At 41.6% G+C, this 23740-nt stretch overlaps 1 protein-coding gene across 1 annotated transcript in view; it reads left to right on the top strand.

Moving 5' to 3' along the window:
• The window catches only part of cubn (cubilin (intrinsic factor-cobalamin receptor)), a 197683-nt gene that overhangs the window by 34897 nt on the left and 139046 nt on the right, over positions 1-23740 (top strand). The window contains exons 16-23 of the mRNA XM_078422245.1: positions 1389-1545; positions 2352-2530; positions 5377-5542; positions 6853-7075; positions 8430-8560; positions 16629-16706; positions 18659-18845; positions 23264-23424. Of these exons, the coding sequence (XP_078278371.1) occupies positions 1389-1545; positions 2352-2530; positions 5377-5542; positions 6853-7075; positions 8430-8560; positions 16629-16706; positions 18659-18845; positions 23264-23424 (1282 nt within the window). The remainder of the gene's footprint in view (positions 1-1388; positions 1546-2351; positions 2531-5376; positions 5543-6852; positions 7076-8429; positions 8561-16628; positions 16707-18658; positions 18846-23263; positions 23425-23740) is intronic.

Raw genomic sequence — 23740 nt, forward strand, 5'->3', positions numbered from 1 at the left:
AGTAACCAGTGGCAACCTGGAGTGTGACATTTCATGAGTTATGGGTCAAGAGTGGTTAATTTCCGTATGTTACCAGAACGAAAAAATAAATTTCTTCCTTGCTGCAGCTTTACAGCCACATAAATATACAATAATACAATAAATTAATAGTTAGTGATAATAGGCAACCAGACCAAAATAGTGCAAATCCAGTGTGCGTAGTGCAGCCAAAATCTTTGCTCAGGTAGGGTTGTGATTAGAGTCGTGCAGTTTGGTTCAAGAGCCTGATATTTGCTGGGAAAAAGCTGACCTTAAACTTGGAAGTTACGGTTCTCAGACTCCTGGACTTTTTTCCCGGCGGCAGCAACAAAATGAGATTGTGGCCTGTGTGGTGTGGATCGTTGATGATATTAGCTGCCTGTTAGTGGCAGTGCCTCCTGTAGATGCCTTCAATGGTGGGAAGGTCTATACCGGTGATGGACCGGGCATAGAGTATTCAATGATATACCAAATCTCCTCAATGTTCAAAGGAGGTATTGATGAGTTTTCTTTGTGATTACATCAATGCGCTTGTCCCAGGACAGATTAACTGTCATGCATTCATTGAGCTTTTACACCACCTGCAACCTCAAGAAAACGGCACAACCATCAAAGTCCATCACGTGTAATTTCCTTGATGAACTCAAGATCTGGACACAAACCTTAAAATGTGTAGACAGGAATTGTACAAGTCAACTAAGCTTTCAGTTATGATTTTCTCAAATGATCATGTTCAGGTACATTTAGCTTGTGTGTTTGTTCATATGTAGATAGCTTATTACTGAATATGAAGTCAGTTATTGTCCTACAGCATAAGTGTGTATAGGTAGTTTAGATACTACTTTGGCATTGGGCTTGGTTTTCTTGGTTGAGTGTGTATCCTGGTGTTATAGCACGTACTTTGTGATTCAACAGTAACATATCTAATGTAACAGAGATTTCCAAGTTAAAATATTACCAGGGTTTCATAAAAATATTATTTGCATTCTCCAGTTTCAATGACTCACAGATCACGTGGTGAAAATATTACTATGTTATTATTAAATTTTAAAGAGCATAGTGTATGTTTCAAATAATGTTCAATCTTGTTCACAAATGTAGCATATTAATTCACCAGCAGACCAGCAAATTATTTTCTTCTTTGCTGTTGTAATCACAATTACTGATCCAATCCATCTCACAGATGCTGTTTCTATCAGCCGTGACATTCTGCAGTCCTTTGCCAATCATCCAGAAAGATTCCAAAGGAGCTACATCACCTTTGCATACTGCTGAAGTCTGCTTGGAGTGCCAGTAAACCAGTGATATATTCTCTTGAGAAAGCAAAATGTTCTACTTGATCCTTTTCCAAAATGTTATTTGAATTTTAGGTATATGATGGTGAAGCAGAGACAGATCATCTAATTGGCAGATACTGTGGTTCCAAAGCCCCAGCACCCATAACCACGAGAGGCAACAAATTGTGGCTTAAGTTTAAAACACATACTTCTGGTGCCAAAAAAGGCTTTGTGGCAGTTTATAAAGTTGGTAAGAATGCTCCTTTGTTTCTATTTAGAAGTGTTGGAAAATTACTGTTTAGAGCAGAGGGGTCTAGGAGTACAAGTATATAGTTCTCTGAAAGTCACATCAGAGATGAATAGGATGGTGAAGAAGGCTTTGGCATGCTGGCTTTCAAAAGTCGGGGAATTGAGTATAGAAATTGGGACTTGTAGGAAGGATCTGCAGATGCTGGTTTACACCAAAGATAGACACAACATGCTGGAGTATCTCAGCGGCAGCATCTCTGGATAGAAGGAATGGGTGGTGTTTCGGGTCGAGACCCTTCTTCAGAACGAAACAGAAATTGGGATGTTAATTTACAGTTATACAAATTGGGTGAGGTTACACTTGAGCTTCGGTTTTGGTTACCCTGCTGTAGAAAGGAGTGCAGAAAAGATTGACAAGGATTTGGCAGGAACCAAGGGCCTGAGCTATAGATAGAGCTTGTACTTTATTCTTTGGACCACAGGAAGCTAAGGCATGATCTTCTGAAATCATGGGGAGAATAGACAATGTGAATGAATAGAGCCTGTTTCCCAGGATAGGGGAATCAAGAATTAGAGGGCATAGGTTTAAAGTGAAGGGGGAAAGATTTAAAAGAAATGTGAGGGACACTATTTTCACACAAAGGTATAAAGAACAAGCTGCTAGCTAAAGTAGAACTGACTTTTGGACTGTTCCATGGAACTGGGATTTGATTACCTGGGGCATCTTGGTCGGCTTGGAAAAGTTGTTTATTTCATTAACGCTCCACTTTTTCATAATTGCAATTTCTTCCGATTGCTTTTTAACAGCATGTGGTGGCATTCTTCATGGCAAAGGAGTGATTCAGTCTCCTTATTATCCCAATCCATACCCACATGACAGAAGCTGTGAATGGGTTATCACCCAATCAGAAGGATATGTCGTTACCCTCAAATTAATCTCCTTTGATATTGAGAAAGTTGTAAACTGCAGCCATGACTACTTAGAGGTATGAGTGTTATATCTTTTGTTAAACTATTTGTGTCTGATTAGTAACAATATCCTTTCAGCACTTTTCTTTAATGCAATAGTAAGTTTTTTTCATTTTGCAATTTGTACCAATTGAACATTACATTGAGTATCATTTGGAAGTGAAATATACTGTAGAAAAGATTTTATGTGACTGTTGCCTTATACCTTCCTTCTCTGGAAAGAAAAAGCAAATACCTGCAGTTGTTGGAAATGTGAAATAAAAATGAAAAATGCTGGAAATACTCAGGCCTTACAATACAATACAATACAATACAATACAATACAATATATCTTCATTGTCATTGTACAACGAGATTGGGAATGCGCCTCCCATACGATGCAATAAATTAATTAGCAGTCAGTATTAATTATTAATTTAAACTACCCAACGAAACAAATTGTAACAGTTTTAAAACAGAATAAAGTGCAAGTAGATCTGTGCCGGATCACTGTGCGATGTGACCATTCTGCTCAGCAGGACCGGTTCATGGCAGCTATGGCCCTGGGGATGAAGCTGTTCCTGAGTCTGCATCTACAAATTAAGAGCAGGAGTAGGCCACTTGGCTCTTCAAACTTACTCCACAATTTAATAAAATCATGATTGCCAGAGAGGTTGCACTTGGACTATTGTGTACATGTTTCCCCACTTCAGGATGAATATAGAATATAGATAGTAAGGAATGCCATGCAGGTTGATTCCTGAGAATGTGAGAATTTAGCAGTGTGAAGAAGGGTTCTGTCCTGAAAGGCCACCCATGCCTCTTCTCCAGAGATGCTGCCTGAAAAGCATATGCAGTTGCTTCCTACACAATGTAGCTTGCCACATGAGGAAAGATTAAACAGACCAGATCTGCATTCTCTTGAGTTTATAAAATAATGAATGTTGATTGTTGGAGGGAATTGTGTGCACCCTGAATCTAGCTTTCACTTGGGGCCCATTCTCCCTCTTAATTATGGCTCAGATTGGGAAGGCACAAAGAACATCTCGCAGAGAGGTGGTGGGTTTCTCAAATGTCAGCCCATACATGGCCTTAACAGTATGCACTGGGAAACACTCTTAGAGACCCCAAAGTGTTTCAAAAATTCATAGCCTTTTATATTCTGTGTTTCAATGGTTACATGCAAATATCACATTTTTGAAAGAATTCATTACTTATCAATGATTCTTTGTAATCATTCATCCTTGTTTTCTGACTCTTCGATTAACCTTCAATATTCTGTTTCCTCTTCATTAATTAAAAAGGATATCCTCCTATTTGTCTGGCAAATGGGTGCAATAAAGGACACTCTTATTTCATGATTAGTTTTATTGCCCTTAGTCTAGTTTACAGTATTCTGTGTTTGTCTTTACTCCAACTAAGTATACCTTATCATCTAAACACTTCCTAAATCTATCAATTGCCTCCCCTAACATGGTCTTTCAGTGACCTACATTATATTGGCCTATTTTCCCATTGCTTCTTAGTATGTATGCTCTTGAGTTATACATATTAAACACCTACATTTTTTCTTACATTTTCAGGCATTTCCGGTATCATTAATTTAAATGAAACATACAATGTTTTAAGGGGTTTGCATGCAGGTTTTAAATATCTTTTGCTGAGGTTTCTAGACCCAGAGTTCAGTCTCCAGATAAGGGCCTGCCCATTCCAGAAAGATAGGAAATGTCTTCATCAAGAGGGTAATAAAAATATGGCACTCTCAACTCAACAGGCAGAATAGTTGTGCTGAGGTAAAAGATAGGCCACAATTTTTATCGAATGGAGCCGCAAGGATAGAATGACCACCTCCTTTTCTGATTCTTAGTTTCTTAATATAATAATAATAATATAATAATATAATATATCTTTATTGTCAATATATCTTTATTCCCAACGAGATTGGGAATGCATCTCCCATACGATGCAATAAATTAATTAGCTAGTCAGTATTAATTTAAACAACCCAATGAAACAAATTAGAACAGGTTTAAAACAGAATTAAGTGCAAGTTGATCTGTGCCGGTTCACTGTGCGATGTGACCATCCGGCTCAGCAGGACTGGTTCATAGCAGCTATGGCCCTGGGGGTGAAGCTGTTCCTGAGTCTGGAGGTGCGGGCGTAGAAGGCCTTGTATCGTCTGCCCGATAGTAGAAGTTCGAACAGACTGTTGCAGGGGTGTGAACAGTCTTTGTGGATGCTGGTGGCTTTTCTGAGGCATCGTGTGTTGTAGATGCCCTCCAAGGCTGGTAGCTGTGTTCCGATGGTTCTCTGAGCTCTATGGACTACCCGCTGGAGCTTTCCTCTCTGCCTCCGTGCAGCTGAGATATCATACAGGGATGCCATGTGTTAGGATGCTCTCTATGGTGCAGCGGTAGAAGGTCGTCAGCAGCTGTTGGGGTAGACCAGACTTTTTCAGTGTTCTTAGGTAGAACAGTCGTTGCTGTGCCTTCTTGACCAGCGCAGCAGTGTTATTGGACCATGTTAGGTCCTCCGAAATGTGAGTGCCCAGAAACTTGAAGCTGGACACTCTCTCCACACTGTCCCCATTGATAAAGATCGAGGCGTATTCCCCGTTGTGTGACCTACGGAAGTTGATGATTAGCTCCTTGGTCTTGGTGGTATTTAGGGACAGGTTGTTATCAGAGCACCAGTCCGCCAGGTTCTGCACCTCCGCTCTGTATTTTGTTTTAACACCGTTGGTGATCAGCCCGATCGCCATTGTGTCATCTGCAAACTTGACAATGGTGTTGGTGTCTAGTTTCCTAAATCCATGGAAAACTGTTTTATTTGTTCCTATTGATAAAGCCTGTTCCTTGAGTGAAAGGAATCTATTCATTTTCAGATCAGAGATGGTGCTGTTGAAGACTCTCCACTCATTGGAAAATATTGTGGTGCAGTACTTCCACCTACAGTATGGTCAATACAGCCATCCATGTACATCAAGTTTAAGATGGATTCTAATGAGGCTAACAATGGATTTCGAGCAGAGTATGAATCAGCAAAGAAAGGTGTTTTGAAATTCATTTGTGCTGCACATATCCATGTATTTTTTCTTAATCAACATTATACCTACAGAATTGCAAGACTCTTCTTGTAATAATGGCCTAACTGGGGCTAAGCCTGAATAGAGAAACCCATACAATAGCACATTTATGTGGCATCTTACTCCTTCTGTCAGTGGCAAAATAATCCAGAGGTTGATAAATTCAGATTGCATGTTGACATTTATGGGTATTCAAAAATCTGGCAAGTTCTGTGTTAGTCACAGAAAAAATGGCCATGAAAACTGGTGAATGCTTTGCTGCTTTGGCCCATAGTGATCTCCAAAGTCACCAGACCCACTCTACATGTTTATTTTTTAATGCTTGAAAAGTAACTTATTTTGTGTGATAAATATTGTCTAGTTCATAAAGTCCACAGCCAGAGATTTTTTTAAAAAGCATAAAAAAACTACATTGACTTCTGAATCAAGCATATAATAGGTTTGTAGACACAAGGAACTGCAGGCACAGTCATAGAGTTATACAGCACAGAAATAGGACCTTCGGCCCTACCTACCCATGCTGACCAAGATGCCCCATCTACACTAGTTCTACTTGCCTGCGTTTGGTCCATGTTCCTCTAAACCTTTCCCATCCGTGTACCTGTCTAAATGCCTTTCAAATGTGGTTACAAAATTCCAGTATCAATTCCAGCATTGTTGGTGCTGGAATCTTGCATCAAAGACTAAAGAAGGGACCTGACCCGAAATGTCTCCTTTTCATGTCCTTCAAAGGTGCTACCTGACCCGCCAAGTTACTATAGCTCTTTGTGTTCCATATATAATATGTTTGATCAAATTTTAATTATTGTTGACCTCAGAGATTATTGTCTTCATAGAAGAGTTGTAACCGCTGGTGCAGGTGGATCTTCAAAGCAAATTTGTCATCAAACTAGTTTATTTGAGAAAACATTAAAATTTGCAATTCGCTTCTTGCACCATTGGTCTGGGTAGTGCATCTTTGCATTCACCTTGAGTGATCAAAGGAATAATACCAATGGATTTATAATCCACAACGCTCCTTGGGTTGTATTTAAATGCACATATTTATAAATATATTCAATTTATATCAGAAAAGATATATCTTGAAATCTGCAAAGAATTTGCTCTAATCTGAGTAGAATAATGAATTGCATTTTGCTATTAGCTCATCAATGAAATATATTTTTAAATGTTATATAATGGTCAGAATTGACAGCAGTAAAAAGATGTATTTAATTTTCACTCAGGCTTTCTCCTTGTATGAAACGGTTGGTGAAAATCTCATTTTCTTTGCAGGATGTGGTGAGGTTCTGACACAATCAGTAGGTACCATTACTAGTCCTGAACATTCTGCAGGATATCCACATGATGGAAAATGTATCTGGTATATCTCAGTTCAGGCTGGACATGTTATCCATTTGACATTTATCTCCTTTAGCATGGAATTTAACATAAACTGCACCAAGGGATATGTTGAAGTGTATGATAATCATGTTAACCATGGCAGACGAATAGGAAGGTAAGAAGTCATAACATTTGCATTTTCTGTTTGTTAATAGTTATTTTAATGAGTCAAGTTTCCAAAGGATCCAGTATTGTTAGGTTTACCTGAAAAAAATTAGCAGGATTAATATGTAATAAATTTCCAAAGAATGTATTCAGATCCCCTTATTTATTAAGAGTCGAATCACCAGAAACGCTGTCATTTATTAATGTTTAGTTTAGTTTAGGTTATTGTCAAAGCTTTTGTGCTAACCAGTCAGCGAAAGACAATACATTATTACAATCAGGCCATTTACAGTGTGCAGATACATGATAAGGGAATAATATTTAGTGCAAAATAAAGCCAGCAAAGTTTGACAAGGATAGTCTGAGGGTCACCAATGAGGTAGATATGACATATTCCAGAGGTAAAAGGATATTCCTGCATCATCTGTTAATTTTTTTGATTTGCATTAGTTTTCAAACCATTGATTTAGCAATTTTTATTTGGAAGAACATTCCAGTTGGTCAAGTTGGTCCAGTTCTCAAGATCTTGGGCAAGCAATGGCTTTATTTTGGACAGAGGAGGTCCAAACATCACTGTTTACTGTCATGGAAGGAGAGTGTGAAAAACAACAGAAAATAATATGCATTATTATTATTATTATTATTATTATTATTATTATTATTATTATTATTATTATTATTATTATTATTATTATTATTATTATTATTATTATTATTATTATTATTATTATTATTATTATTATTATTATTATTATTATTATTATTATTATAAATTGCTCTCAAGAGGTAGAATTTGATTTGATTTTGGATTAGCAAATGACACCCTATCTCTTGTGACCATCAACACACACATAAGCATGCACACGCACGGGCATACACACAAAAAGGATAAAACGACCTTCATAAGTACCCAGTAATAAAGTCACCAGCAAGGAACTTCAGCAGTTGATGTAATGTGACAACTAACTAGACATTTGTTTTGGCTTTTTCTATTTTTGTCAAGGTCACTGGTAGCAATAAGAACATTTTTTGAGAAAGTCAGACTGACTGATTCTTTTCAATGAATTCACCTCTATCTTGTTGACATTGGACAAGATCTAAGTCCTATAAATGTGAATCTGGATTCCAAATTAGCTTTCTTTGGGTAAAGAGCCCGAATTGTCTGGAACTGTTTCTCACAGCAGCTTTGCCAACTTAAAAACATGATTTGTTACGTAACATAATTTTGTTCAAGTGTGCCTCCGTATCCTGTTTATCATCTACAAAAATTGAATCTTTGTGCTGTTTCGAAATAGCCGCCTCTGCTCTTAATGTTTGTGAATATTATTTTTCATAGCAACCGTAAACATTTATTTAACTTATAGGTACTGTGGTCGGTCTGTCCCTCCATCTCTAACCAGCAGTGGCAACTCGATGAGCCTGCTTTATGTGTCTGATTCAAACGCACCAACAGAGGGATTCCTGGCAATGTATGATTCCCTTGACGCCTCAACAGGTACATTGTCTGTTACAGTGTTATTTTCTACCGTACAATGAGAATGGTAGTTTTCTACCTCTACCTAAGATACGGGTGTTGTTGGCAAGCCCTGCATATAATGCCCACACTAATTGTTCTTAAGAAGGTGTTCTTTGGCTGCCAGTCAAGGAACTACGGCGGCAAGGTGGTGCAGCGGTAGAGTTGCTGCCTTACAGTGCTTGCAGCACCTGAGACCCAGGTTCGATCCTGACTGCGGATGCTGTCAGTACGGAGTTTGTACGTTCTCCCCGTGACCGGGTGGGTTTTCTCCGAGATCTTCAGTTTCCTCCCACAATCCAAAGACAAACAGATCTGTTGATTCATTATAGACAATAGGTGCAAGAGTAGGCCATTCAGCCCTTCGAGCCCGCACTGCCATTCACTGTGATCATGGTTGATCATTTACAATCAGTACCCTGTTCCTGCCTTCTTCCCATATCCCTTGACTCCGCTATCTTTAAGAGGTCTATCTAACTCTCACTTGAAAGCATCCAGAGAATCGGCCTTCACTGCCTTCCGAGGCAGAGAATTCCACAGATTCACAACTCTCTGGGTGAAAAGGTTTTTCCTCATCTACGTTCTAAATGGCCTACCACTTATTCTTAAACTGTGGCCCCTGGTTCTGCCTCCCCCAACATCAGGAACATGGGTCCTGCCTCTAGCGTGTCCAACCGCTTAATAATCTTATATGTTTCAATAAGATCCCCTCTCATCCTTCTAAATTCCAGTGTATACAAGCCCAGTCACTCCATTCTTTCAACATATGGCAATCCCACCATTAACCTCGTGAACCTACACTGCACTACCTCAATAGCAAGAATGTCCTTCCTCAAATATGGAGACCAAAATAGCACACAATATTCCAGGTGTGGTCTCATCAGGGCCTTGTACAACTGCAGAAGGACTTATTTGCTCCAATACTCACCTCCTCTTGGTATGAAGGCCAACATGCCATTAGTATTGGCTTGGTATATTGCAAATTGTCCCTAGTGTGTGTAGGATAGTGTTAATGAGCAGGGACTGCTGGTCGGTGTGAGCTCGGTGGGCCGAAGGGCCTGTTACCACTCTAAACTAAACTAAACTAAACTAAACTAAGCTAAAATAAACGTGTTCTATTAGAAAATTGCAAGATTTTGATCTAGCAATGCAGGAAAAGCAATGAATTTCCAAATCAGAATGTTGTTTAGTTTTGTTTAGTATTGTCATGTGTACCAAGGTACAATGAAAAGCTTTTTTGTGGTGTGAATGAGTCAAATCTCCAGTCAATTAAAGGATTTTACATGATTACATTCAAGCCATTCACAGTGGACAGATGCAGGATATAGGGTGTGTCATTAAGTGCAAGATAAAGTCTGATTAAAGATAGTTCAAAGGTCTCCAATGAGGTAAATGGAAGGTCAAAGCTGCACTCTGAGCTGGTGCAAAGACAGTTTTAGTTGCAACTAAACAACTAGGAAGAAACTGTCCCTGAATTTGGAGCTATGCTTTGGCAATGCCTTGCCAAGGCAGCATGTAGCATAGATGATGGAAAGAAGATTTGTTTGCATGATGGTCTGGGTTACGTCTACAACTTTCTGCAATTTCTTGCGGCCTTGGATGGAACTGTTCCCAAACCATGCTGTGATGCATCCTGATACGGCACATCTGTAGAAGTTAGTGAGGGTTGTCGGGGACATGACAAACCTCTGAAGCCTTCTAAAGAAGAATACCTGTTGATGAGCTTTCTTGGCCACGGCTTTGATGTGGCTGGTCCAGGACAATTTGCTGGTGATATTTATTCCAATACCTTGAAGCTTTTGACCATCTCTACATTGGCGCCATTAATGTCTACCAGGGTGTGTGCACTGCTTCGCTTCATGAAGTCAAATACAATCTCCTATGTCATGCTAACATTGATGGAGAGGTATTATGGGAACAGGTTACGAGGTTCTCAATCTTCTTCCTGTACTCTGTCTTATCATTATTTAATGTCTGGCCCACTATGGTGGTGTTGTCTGTGAGCTTGTAAATTGAGCTGGATTTGCATTTCGCTGCACAGTCATAAGTGTATAAGGAGTATAGTTGGGGCTGAGAACATATCCGTGCAAGGCACACGTGTTGAGGGATATCAGAGAGGATGATTTGTCCCCTATCTTCAGTGATTGTGGTCTGTTGGTCAGGAAGTCAAGGATCCTATTGCTGAGGACAGTGCTGACTCCAAGTTTCATGAGTTTGGAGATGAGCTTGGTTGGGATAATGGTACAGAAAACAACTGTTGTCCATGAATAGGTGTGTTACGTGAAAGGAAATTTGCTGGTGATGACATTCCTGTATGCTTACTGGCCAATGCTTCATAGAAACAAAATATATCAGATGCTAGATATCTGAGTTAAACCTGATAAGGCATAGGCAACTTATATATAAAAAGTGAGACAGACGTAATATTTCAGGTCAATAAACAATCATCGGAATTGGAGAGAGATGAAGATCCAGTTAGTTTGAATTTTATGGTGAAATAGACGGGCGTGGACCCGTTGGGTCCAAATCTCTCCTGCGGGCGCGGCAACCCCTGCATGCAACCCTCCCCCAACTGACGATCCGTGGACCCGTTTCCGGGCGGGGAGTGTCCCCCAGGGCCTTGAGGGGCATGGGGACAGGGAAGAGGAGAGGGAGCTACTCACCTCAGCCCCAGAGCGAGCCATGGACACGAAACCTCTCCTACAGCTCAGCGGCGAACGGCGGCGATGGCCATCTTGATGGACCCTCTGCTGCCGCGCTGCACCACGGGAGAAAGATCAGGCGCGGGGCACGCCGGGATGGGCGCCGGTCATCCCGCTGGTTCTCCAGGTGGGGGGAGCCATTTATTTAAGTTTATCAAGTTAATTATTTTTAAAAAGTAACAAAACATTACTATTGAGACAGCGGGGGAATAATGAGTAAGGTGAACCTAAAATTGTTGCGCTATCGTGTACCATTTTGGCTTTCTTTCGAGTACAAATATAAGCACAAACACACAAACCCGCAAATATACAAGATGAGAGTTTTAGTAATATATCTAGACAAAGTGGGCCAATTCCTCATAGAGGGGGGGCAGGGAAGGGGAGAGTGTGTGACAGGAGCCCACTCTCTCCTCCCCCACCCCCACTCTCACTCTCCCCCACCCCCTCCTTTCCCCACCACCCCCTCCTTTCCCCACTACCCCCTTCCCCCACTCTCTCTTCCCCCCACCACCAACCCCCCACCCCCGCTGTCCCCTCCCCAGTCCCACTCTCCCTCCCACCCCCAGTCTCTGCTCCTCCCACCCTCTCCCTCCCCCCCACTCTTACTCTCCCCCACCCCCCAGCCCCCTCTCTCCTCCCACACCCCCTGCCTCCCTCACTCTCTCTTCCACCCACCCTCCCACCCCCATTGTCCCCTCCACACGACGCCCACTCCCGTCCATGGAGCCGTTGGTGGCGAAAGCCACTTACCAAGCATGCAGGGAGGAGGAGGGAGCGCCGGACAGCTGGAGACGGCAGCATGGCGGCTGTGGCCTAGCCGAGCTGGGATTACTGGCGGCAGTTGTGGGGGAGAGGGGAGAGAGGAGAGAAGCGAGGGGAGAGAGGAGACGGGAGCCCCTGATTGCGGGCGAGCGGCTCCGCTAACGGCATCCATCTTGTTTGTGTGAGTGAAGAGAGAGGCCGTGCGTGCGCTATGGTGATGTCATACGCACAGCACTTTGAAAAAGTGTGTTTAGAAATGAGAATTTTAAACTTTCAAATGTCTCGAACTTAAAAAATATAAGACCAATTTAAATAAAACTTGTTATAAACAGTCGCCGCGAGAGTGGTGATTAAGGTGGTGCACTATGGTTTATCGTTTTGGCAAAATCACAGAAATACATAGATAGATACATACGAATATATATATAAACCTCTCCTGCATTGGTGCAGCACCCTCCCCTCCCCTTCCCCTCCCCCCTCCCCCCCCCTCCCCCTCCCTCTTCCCTCCTTCCCTCCTCCCCCTCCCTCCCTCCCCCTCCTCCCCCTCCCTCCCTGATAGATTTAATCTTTAAAATGTGAATAACTTAAAAAATATAACACCGATTTCATTGAAACTTCTTCCATTAGGATCAAAGGGACGGCGGAGAGTAAGGTGGGCGTAAAATTGCCGCGCTATCGTGTACTGTTTTGGCTGAAGTTCAGGAGCAAAGAAACAAACAAAAAACAAGAGTTTTAGTATATAGATTTAGATGATGGCCAACAGGATTAACAAACTCATCAAGAAGGCTGGCTCTGTCCTGGGGGCAGAGTTGGATTCATGGGAGGTGGTCTTGGAGGGGAGGATGCTCCTCAAACTGCGAAGCATATTGGACAATACAGCGTCGGCTGTGGCCTAGCCAAGATTACTCGCGGCGGTTGTGGGGGAGAGGGGATGTTCCCAATATCTGATGGCACCACTGAGACTTCCACATATGTGTATGCTGATGTGAAAGTTAAAGATTACGATCACAGAGGAAGCAGGCCATTCAGCCCATCGCTCCCATGCTGACCAGTCATCTGTATAAATCCTAGTTTCCAGCACGTAGCCTGTTGCCTTCAATGTCTAGGTGATTCAAGTACTGATCCAGACACCACTTAAATCCTGTTAGCAACTCTGCTTCCCCCAGTTGAAAAATGAGTGAAAAAGGTCCTCCTCTCATTCTGTTCCCAATTCATTCCAGATATAGACTACACTTTGAGTGCAAATGCGATCAATTTATAACGAGTTAGGGCAGTCACGGTGGCGCAGCAGCAGAGTTGCTGCCTTACAGCGAATGCAGCGCCGGAGATCAGGATTCGATCCCGACTATGGGTGTTGTCTGTGCGGAGTTTGTACGTTCTCACCGTGACCTGCGTGGGTTTTCTCTGAGATCTTTGTTTTCCTCCCACACTCCAAAGACGTACAGGTTTGTAAGTTAATTGGCTTGGTAAATGTAACAACAAATAAAAATTGGCCCTAGTGGGTGTAGGACAGTGTTAATGTGCGGGGATCGATGGTCGGTGTGGAACCGGTGGGCCGAAGGGTCTGTATCTCTAAACTAAACTTTCAATTTATAATTATTATTTAGTAATCAATAACTTAAAATTCATAATAAATAGAAATAATGGTGATCAGGCTCCGAATCCATACTCCAACATCGGTCGGCAGGTTCTTAAACGTGTATTTTAAAACAAACTATCGAATTGCTTTGAAAGAACATAGAATTGCCAGTTGGGTGGCATTCCACGGTTTTGGAGCCCTATATGGAGTATACTTAGAATTGCATTTTATGTAGTTCCCTTGGGAGGAAACTGACAAAATTGTTTTTCGAGCTATTATTAAGATTTGCACAAACTGTGTTTCATGCATTAATCATCAGAACTAGACTGGAAGGGTGAGCCACAAGGTGGAGACCATAACTCTCAATTTTGCTTTTGATAGCCTTATTCTCATTTGTAAAGCTTTACGGAAGCCATTCTGATGATATTTTTTCAAATATACTGACAAACCTCAAGTCTCTTCCCATGGAAAATTGAGCATTATTAATAATTTAATCAACGGAGACAAATCTACATATTTTGCAATATTAAAATAAATTTTCCATCGTAGAAGATTCATTAAATTCCCTTATTTTCAAAGATTGTTTTTATAACAGCCATCTCTCTCTATTGTTCCTAAAGAATTTGGTTTTAATTGCAAGCCAAGAGGATGTGAATCAAAATGAAATATAAAATATATATTTGGAATATGCAATAGTCCCATACAATTGAAGTGGAGTACTCCCTGAAAATATATCATGACTAACTGGAAGACAATGAGTCTGTCAGGGTTGAACTGGTGTCTTCTGCAACAAAGGAAGCATTGATCATAGTTTCTGATTTGCGTTGGAATAACTATTTCGTTGGCATAACTAATATGCCAGCTTTATGATTTTGTATCAAAAACATGAAATCAAAGTCACTCTCTGATTTATTCCAAAGCAGCTGTCAGCAATGAAATGAACTGAGCATAAAGTGTACGGTGCTCGGGGAACTGCTTCTGCACGGATTAACTGAACAGTTTGTGGCTCTACTCCCAAGAAAACCAGTAGCTCTGGCTTTACTTATCTAAATTATCTTTTCTAGTTGAAGTAGGTACTGTCCCATCAATGTCATTTTTCTTAGTGAGCATTAGCCCCAGCTGCCTAAAATAAAGTGATGACATGAACACAAACATATTTTGCTAATGTAGAGAACATACCATTCGAGGGTGTGGCAAGGATGAAAACAAGGAACAATAGACATGTTGTTCCAAATGCAAGAAGAGAGCAGAGCGAGTAAAAGTCTTGAGTGAAACTGTTAACATTTTTAATGAAGTGGACAACTTCCAAGTTAGAGGCTTTTGCAGTGACTCATAAAGCTTCAGGTTTTCCGAGGTTTTACAGTAAACGACAGGAAAAGTTCTGGCATGCTATGCGGAATATGATTTTATGGTTCCAGAGCTCCACAAGCACGCTTTGTACTCTGTTGGCCGACATTCCATTGTGTAATGAAGGCCAGAGGATAAAATCGCACAATTTGTGCCCACCATCTGGATTGATTTGATTTTCCATTGCCTGCAGAAATAAATGCATGAATAAAGTTTTCTCTATTACTTCCAACTAAGTGCAGAGTTATATGATATGAAACAACCAATACATACATACAGATTTCCACTATCATATGATCATTTTTCACGGTACGCCAATTAATATGCTCTCAAAGAAAGTAACCTGATTTAAATTTGCTCCTTTAAAGTTGTTCTTAGTTTAATAAAAAAACAGTTAAATAAATCTATTCAAAAGCAGTTTTGAAAGGCATATTTCAGAAATAAGATAATTGTTGTCAGAAATAAGTGGAAGAAAAATATGAAAAATTGATCCACACTGAAAGATGATTTGGATGATGGGAATAAAGGCTTTGTGGCCAAGTTTGCGAAAATACAAAAATAAGTGCAGGGGCAGGTAGTGTAGAGAAAGCAGGGACTCTGCAGAAGGACTTGGATCGGTTGGGAGAGTGGGCATAGAAACATAGAAAAATAGGTGCAGGAGTAGGCGGGACTGACATATGATGAAAGAATGGATCGACTGGGCTTATATTCACTGAAATTTAGAAGGATGAGAGGGGACCTTATAGAAACGTATAACATTTTAAAGGGATTGGACAGGCTAGATGCAGGAAATACTTTCTCGATGCTGGGGTAGTCTGGAACCTGGGGTCACAGTTTAAGTATAAGGGGCAGGCCATTTAGGACTGAGATGAGGATAAACCTTTTCACCCAGAGAATTGTGAATCTGTGGAATTCTTTGCCGCAGAAGGCAGTGGAGGCCAGTTCACTGGATGTTTTCAAGAGAGATTTAGATATAGCTCTTAGGCTAACAAAATCAAGGGATATGGGGAGAAAGCAGGAACAGGGTACTGATTTTGGATGATCAGCCATGATCTTATTGAATGGCGGTGCTGGCTCAAAAGGCCGAATGGCCTATTCTTGCACATTTTCTATGTTTCTGTTTCTAACTGCTTTAAATTTATTTCCATCCGTCCTTAAATGCCTGGCAACTTTTGTAATAATGAGAACAATCTTAACTTAGAGTGGAGCCGGTTCTTGCGATGTGATGGGGATGATGGTGAAGAGAAGCCTGGCCAATTTTAATTCCAGACCTCATTGTCAATAGTAGGCAAATTCGCAAGAAGAATCCTGGTATCTGGTATCAGTATTGTAAAAACAAGGAAGTACAGATGTTGGTTTACCAAGGAAAGACTCAAAATGCTGGGGTAACTCAGCGGGCGCATCCCTGGAGAACATGGATAGGAAACATTTTGGGCGGGACCCTTCTTCAGAGTGAAGTGGGATGTGAGTGACCATGCTACTTAACTCTTTACCTCCTTCCTGTACTTCCTCACATTGTTCGAGATCCAGCCCATACTCTCTCATTAGTTGGCATTGAGGAAAACCAGCAGATTGTCTTTAGCCTTGTATGTACTCCAAATTCCACACTACTGGCATCAAGCCGTTTAACTGCTATAGGATTGTGATTCTTTTATTGCAGGATTGAGAAGTTGCCTTCTGCTGAATCTTTGTTGCTCAATTTCCAGCAGCAGTCCTCGAGGTGTTTCAAAGGATGAAAGTACCAATTGCATGAACGCTACGTTTATTGAATTCAAACAGTATTTTCATTTTGGATTCTGTTCTGCATAATCTGTGGGTGACTTCAAACATAATTTTTTCTCACTGCCCTGAAGGTTTACTTAGCAATGGTATTTGTTGGAAACTATAGCCCAGGGAATAATTATTCAGAAAAAGATCGTCATCTCCGTCTACTCAGGACAAAAAAGAAATCATGGAGGATATAGCCTCAGCAAGAAAACTGTTGTGAGGTGCATAAACAATTCAGTGCTCCGTTGAAAACCTCCACAAAAAAAATTGCTAGCAACATTCAGAAAAGTACAGTGGTGTGTCCTTCACTGCAGTTTACAATGTTTCATCACAACTTTTAAATTTGTGAACATATTCAATATATACATAAATTTTAGATCACTAGACCAAGTGGACCCGTTGGGCACAAATCTCACCTGCGAGCCTCTCCTGGGGCAACCCTCCTCCAACTGACGATCCTGTGGGCGCGGCAACCCTCTCCTACTGACGAAGTCTGTTGCCGGGCGGGGAGTGTCTCCAGGGGCCGTAGGCGGGCGATGGGGGACAGAGAAGGGCAGAGGGTGCCACACACCTCGGCCCCGTGCTGCCAGCGCTGCAGCCAGAGCGTGCTGTGGACCTAAAGCCTCTCCTGCATTGGTCTAGCACCCTCCCCTCCACCCCCACTCCCCCCCACCCTCCCCTCCTCTACTCCCCCCACTTCCACCCTCCCATCCCCTCACCACCTGTCCCCTCCCCTCACTCCCTTTCCCCCAACCCCTTTCCCCCACCCCCATTCCCCCTCCCCTTTCCCCCACACTCCTCTCCCCCTCCACTGCCCCCTCCCCTTCCCCACTCTCCCCCCACTCCCTCCCCCCACCCCACTCCACCCTCCTCTCCCCACCCCTACCCCTCACCCCACTACCCCCCTCCCACTTATATATATATAAGATCAGAGTTTTAGTAATATTATTATAGATAGATAGATTATAGTAGTTTAATATATGATTGGACTACTCATAACTTTAGACAAATCACTGTTACTTTTTTTTAAAAGAGTGTTTGCCTTGGAAGGGAACCTGGGTGTGGTAGCATTCCTATAAACCTCTTGTGTCCTTCTTTCTCAGTGGTGGAAGTCGTGGGTTTTGAAGATGTCATAGCGAGTTACTGCAATATATTTTGAGGATGATCATGCACTGTGGTATGGTGGTATTGACAATGATCATTTAAAATGTGGTCAGGATGCCAATCAAACTAAGTGAGTTCTTTGCCTTAGGTAGCATTTAACTTTTTAGGGAAGCAAATATCAGTGGTATGCCCAAAGATTGGGATAAATCCAGAATTTGGTCCGATACGACTGCAACTTTTAAGAGGCATCTGATCAGGCACATAAACTGACAGAGAATGCAGGGGCACCGAACATGAGTAGGCAGGTGGGGTTGGTTTGGTTGGCATCATGGTTGGCACAAACTAAGTGAGTTGAAGGTCCTGTTCCTGTGCTGTACTATATTCCATATTCTATGTTCTGTGTTCTATGATCATAACACATTCAATGTCTGTGAGTAGTTATTGGTGTGTTTATACTTCTTGATAGCAGTCACCAAATCCTTCCGTCAATGTGCTAATAATTCAAATGGATCTGGGCAATTTTCCACTTTGTCATGTAAATGCAGATGTTTCAACAATATGGAATAGTTACAAGCTAGAGGTACTGCTTGTACTAGATAATGTCTTCAGCACTGTTATGGGATGTTTTTGTGTCGTAATGAGAATGCTGAATGTTGTGCAGGCAGTATTTAAATTAGCTGCACAATATTTCTTAATGTTATGCAGTTAATTTAAATGTCGCAAGACCATAACTTTAGACAAATCACTGTCTCCTTGCAGCCACATAAAATCATATGAAAATGTTACATTATAGTAAAAGTTTGTTTTCCTTATTTACAGTATGCAAGGAGGAATTCTTTGAACCCACTGGCATATTTACATCTCCAAACTATCCAAATGGCTATTCCATTTACCAAGAATGTATCTACATAATTAATGTGGAAGAGAACAAGCAAATTCTGCTCAACTTTACTGACTTTAAAGTAGACGGATATCAAGCCTGTACTTCTGCCTGTGTTGAAATTAGGTAATTCAGCAATTCTTGCCACTAACTATATTTCCATATTATTAATTCTCAAAAGATGCATTGGATTTATGTACATTAACCAATAGAGCATGCAGCATATTGTTTCTGGAAGTTCATTTGTCTTGTAATAATATTTGGGGTGAATTAAATTGACCAATATAAAACTTTGAGCTACAATCTCTAAATAGTTCAGTAGTGAATACAAACACATTAACTATCAAGTGCTCATCATGCTAATACATTAACTTCCCTTTACCAGACACACATTTCTCAACTCATAGGTCGTCCTTAAAGACTGAACAAAAAATTCATGTTTTCCTTCCTTTAATCTTGTGGGAACAGAGATTGTAGGAGTGCAATTCCCAAAAGCAAGGAAGTGCCATGTAGCCTGCTTCTGGCAATCTTCAACTCCCTCCATGATAGCTCTGCATTCCTCTTCTTTAGCATTGCAAGGTTGTGGCAGAGCTAAGCAACTACAGGGTAGAAATTTGAAAATAGATATCATCAATTTTATCTTTATTGGTATTGATTTACTATTGTCAGCTGTACCAACATACAGCGAAAAGCTTTTGTTTGTATGCTAGCCGATGTAATCAGGTAATACTATACTTGTATACAATCAAGCCGGTATAACAGGTAGAGCAAAAATAAAAAATGTTAAAGTGCAGAATAGAATATTCAGCTTTCGAGCATCACAGGTTTCAGAGGAAAAAGTCCATTGTTTGCAATCTCCCTAATCTGGACCAGTGGAGTTAGTGCAAGTGCAAAAACTACTGACTGGCCTAGATCTGAGATTCAGAATATTATGGGTCATGGGCTTCAACGGTGTGGCAGGAATGAAAATTGTCAGCAAGCATGAAGGGAGGTTTAGAAAGTAGAAACAAGGAACTGCAGATACCGATTTACAAAAACAGACACAAAGTGCTGGAGTAACTCAGCGGGTCAAGCAGCATGCCTGCAGGACATAGACAGGTGACATTACAAGATGGTCCCTTTCTTCAGACTGGAGGACTGGTATGAAGGTACGTTGAAAGGATACGATTTTGAGAGAATTGCTGACAGAAAGAAGTGAGAGGTTTGTTGCGGTTACACAGTGTCAGAGTAGCAGAGACAACAAAGTGGAGATGAAAGAAACCGACTGCCCTATCTAACCTAATATTGGAAGCAAGGAAAAAATTGCAGGCCCACTGGTAGAGATTTTGTATTTTCGATAACCGCAGGTGAAGTGCAGAAAGACGGGAGTCTGGCTAATGCTAGAAAGGCTACAAGGAAATGCCTGGGAATGACCGATTGGTGAGCCTTACATCTGTGGTGGGGAAGTTATCGGAGGGGATTCTGAGATAACTGGTTCCCAGTACCAGCTTAGTTGGGTCCCCTGCTAAGTGCGAAAAATTCGCTAAATTTTTCACCAACAAAGTTGAGAACATTAGAATGAACATTTCCCCTCCCACCCGTGACCTAGCTGTCTCACTAGTCTGTTCATCTAAATTGGACTGCTTCCAACCCGTCACTCTATCCTCCCTTGCAAAGCTTGTCTCCGCTATGAAACCTGCAACCTGCCCCCTTGATCCTGCCCCCACTGCCCTTCTGAAGGATGTCATTGCAATAGCCGGTCCCAGCATCCTCTCTATTATCAACAGTTCTCTGGCCACTGGCACTGTTCCAACCAGTTTCAAGCACGCGGTGGTCCAGCCCCTACTGAAAAAATCTAACCTAGACCCCACCTTGCCTAGCAACTACAGACCCATTTCCAAACTGCCATTCCTGTCAAAAGTCCTTGAAAAGGCAATTCTAAACCAATTAGTGCCCTACCTGCACCAAAACACCATCCTGGAAAGTTTCCAGTCAGGTTTCAGAGCCCACCACAGCACAGAGTCTGCCTTGTTGAAGGTACACAACGACCTGCTTCTCGCCATCGACACCGGCGACTGTGCAATCCTGCTCCTTCTCGACCTCAGCGCAGCGTTCGATACAGTGGACCACACCATCCTTATTGACCGTCTCCGGTACGCGGTTGGCATTGATGGCACTGCCCTGAGCTGGTTCGCTTCGTACCTCAAAGATAGGAGTTTCGCCATCAACATAGGCAGTTATTCCTCTGCTCCAGCTAGCCTCTCCTGCGGAGTTCCACAAGGCTCCATCCTAGGCCCCATTCTCTTCTCTCTATACATGCTCCCCCTTGGCCAAATCATTCAAAGGCACGGCATTTCTTTCCACTGCTATGCCGATGACACTCAGCTTTACCTCCCCCTGAAACCCAACAACCAGTCAAATTTAAACAGCCTCTTACACTGCCTTGAGGACATAAAATGTTGGATGGCACAGAACTTCCTCTAATTAAATGAGAGCAAGTCTGAGGTCATCCTATTCGGCCCCCCCGACTCCATCAAATTGATAACAGGCAGTCTTGGAAGTCTATCCTGCCTAGTCAAACCGCATGTCAAAAACCTCGGCATGATATTTGACTCTGCATTAAAATTTGATAAGCAAGTCAACGCTGTGGTAAAAGCCAGCTTCTTCCAACTTCGAACCATAGCTAAACCAAACCTTACCTCCAATTCGACGACACAGAAAAAATCATTCACGCTTTCATTTCCTCCCGCCCAGACTACTGCAACTCCCTATACACTGGGATCAGCCAATCTTCCCTGTCCCGCCTGCAACTGGTCCAAAACGCCGCAGCGAGACTCCTGACGGGTACCCGTAAAAGGGACCACATCACCCCGATTCTGGCCTCTCTCCACTGGCTCCCTGTATGGTACAGAATCAACTTCAAGCTCCTCCTATTCACGTATAAAGCCCTAAATGGACACTCCCCCCCCTACATCAAAAATCTTCTAACCCCCCTCTCTAACTCCAGGTCCCTCAGGTCGGCCGACTTGGGGCTATTCACTATCCCGTGGTCTAGGCTTAAGCTCAGGGGTGACCGCTCTTTTGCGGTTGCAGCTCCTAGACTGTGGAACAGCATCCCTCTCCCCATCAGAACTGCCCCCTCCATCGACTCCTTTAAGTCCAGGCTCAAAACCTATTTCTACTCCCTAGCGTTTGAGGCTCATTGAGGAGGCGCTGTGAACTGTTTGCGTGCTACTGTATGTTTCATTTTTTTCCCATTGGAACCTAATCAGATGTACAGCACTTTGGTCAACGTGGGTTGTTTTTAAATGTGCTATACAAATAAAATTGACTTGCCTTGACTTGACTTGACTTGAGAGACAGTATATATATGTATGGACAAGGAATAATTTGGGATAGCCAGCAGGGCATTGTACATTGGAGATCACGTCTTGCCAATTTGATTTAATGTTTTGAAGGGGTGACCTAGAAGATTGATGAGGCCATTTCCTGGGATTATTGTGTTTAATTTTCTGATGTTTTTGCAGCAGAAACTGCATCCAAATTTTTTTCAATTAATTCCAGTCAAATTTCCACACGTTTTAAAATGTAAATCCAGCCACCATTTTCCTCACTTTTCTTCAGTTAAATATAACATAATCGCTTTATTTTTTCTAATGGGTAATTCCCTTACAATAAGAATAATTAACCTGAAAAACTATTGTTGACAATTTAATATGTTTATGCTCTCCACCAACATGTACGTCAGACATTGCTTTGCTAAAGACACAGAAACACAAGAAAATAGGAGCAGGACTAGGTCTTCTGGCCCCTCAAGCCAGTCCCACCATTCCTTTTCTCCAGAGATGCTGCCTGTCCCGCTGAGTTACTCCAGCTTTTTCTGTCTATCCACCATTCAACATGATCTCTTCACAACTCAACTGCTGTTCTGTATCAGCTCCCCACAGCCATCAATTCTTTAATCTTTCAAAAAATCATCTGTTCATAAGTCACAGAAGCAGAATTAGGCCATTCAGCCCATCGAATCTACTCTGCCATTCAATCCATGGTTGATCTATCTTTTCCCCATCAACCCCATTCTCCTGCCTTTTCCTCATAACACTTGACATCCTGACTAATCAAGAATCTGTCAATCTCCCCCTTAAAAATACCCATTGACTTGGCCTGCACAGCTGTCTGTGGTAATGAATGTTACAGATTCACCACTTTCTGACTAAAGAAATTCCACCTCATCTTTAAAAGGTACATTAGAATTATTCTCAGGGTTGTTACATCTGGTTCTAGACTCTCCCACTGGTGGAAACATCCGCTCCACATGCACTCTATCCAGGCATTACACTATTTACCTCCTCTTTCAGTACTTACCTACCACTACTCTCCAGGATAGAGAATTCCAGAGAATCATCACCCTCTGCAGGAAAAATGGTTAGATTTCATGAGTATTTCTTTGAAGTACTTTTGATACCATACATAAATCAAGGTGATCACTGCCCAAGTTATTTATTTCTTGTGTGAAGTTAGTATTACCAAACTTCTAAAGTTCAAACGAATGTTTTATATTTCAGGAATGGTGAATATGAAACATCTCCTCTGGTTGGTCAGTACTGCAGTGGAAAACCCCCACCACTCATCAGGTCCCATAGTAACAGTCTATGGATTAAATTTAAATCGGATAATATTTTTGAATACCATGCATTTAGGGCTCACTGGAATGGTACTTCTACAGGTAAACCGGTATTACTATAAATATATTATATTATACAGTGGTAGAGATGCTAACTTACAGTGCCAGAGACCTGGGTTCAATCCTGACTACAGGTGCCTGTGTGCAAGCTCTATCTGTGACGCATGGGTGTTCTCCAGGTGCTCCGGTTTCCACACCCACATTTAAATTGACTTCTATCATTCAAACATTGATATTGAATTGATTCAACATTGACACGAATATTTGCAAGCAAATTTCTGAAAAAAACTTTGGATCATTGATAAATAAATACAGATTTGAATGTGTGCATAGAGCATAATAGAGAGATAATTTGACA

The sequence above is a fragment of the Rhinoraja longicauda genome, chromosome 2 (genome assembly GCF_053455715.1).
Source record: "Rhinoraja longicauda isolate Sanriku21f chromosome 2, sRhiLon1.1, whole genome shotgun sequence".
In the NCBI taxonomy this organism is placed as follows: domain Eukaryota; kingdom Metazoa; phylum Chordata; class Chondrichthyes; order Rajiformes; family Arhynchobatidae; genus Rhinoraja; species Rhinoraja longicauda.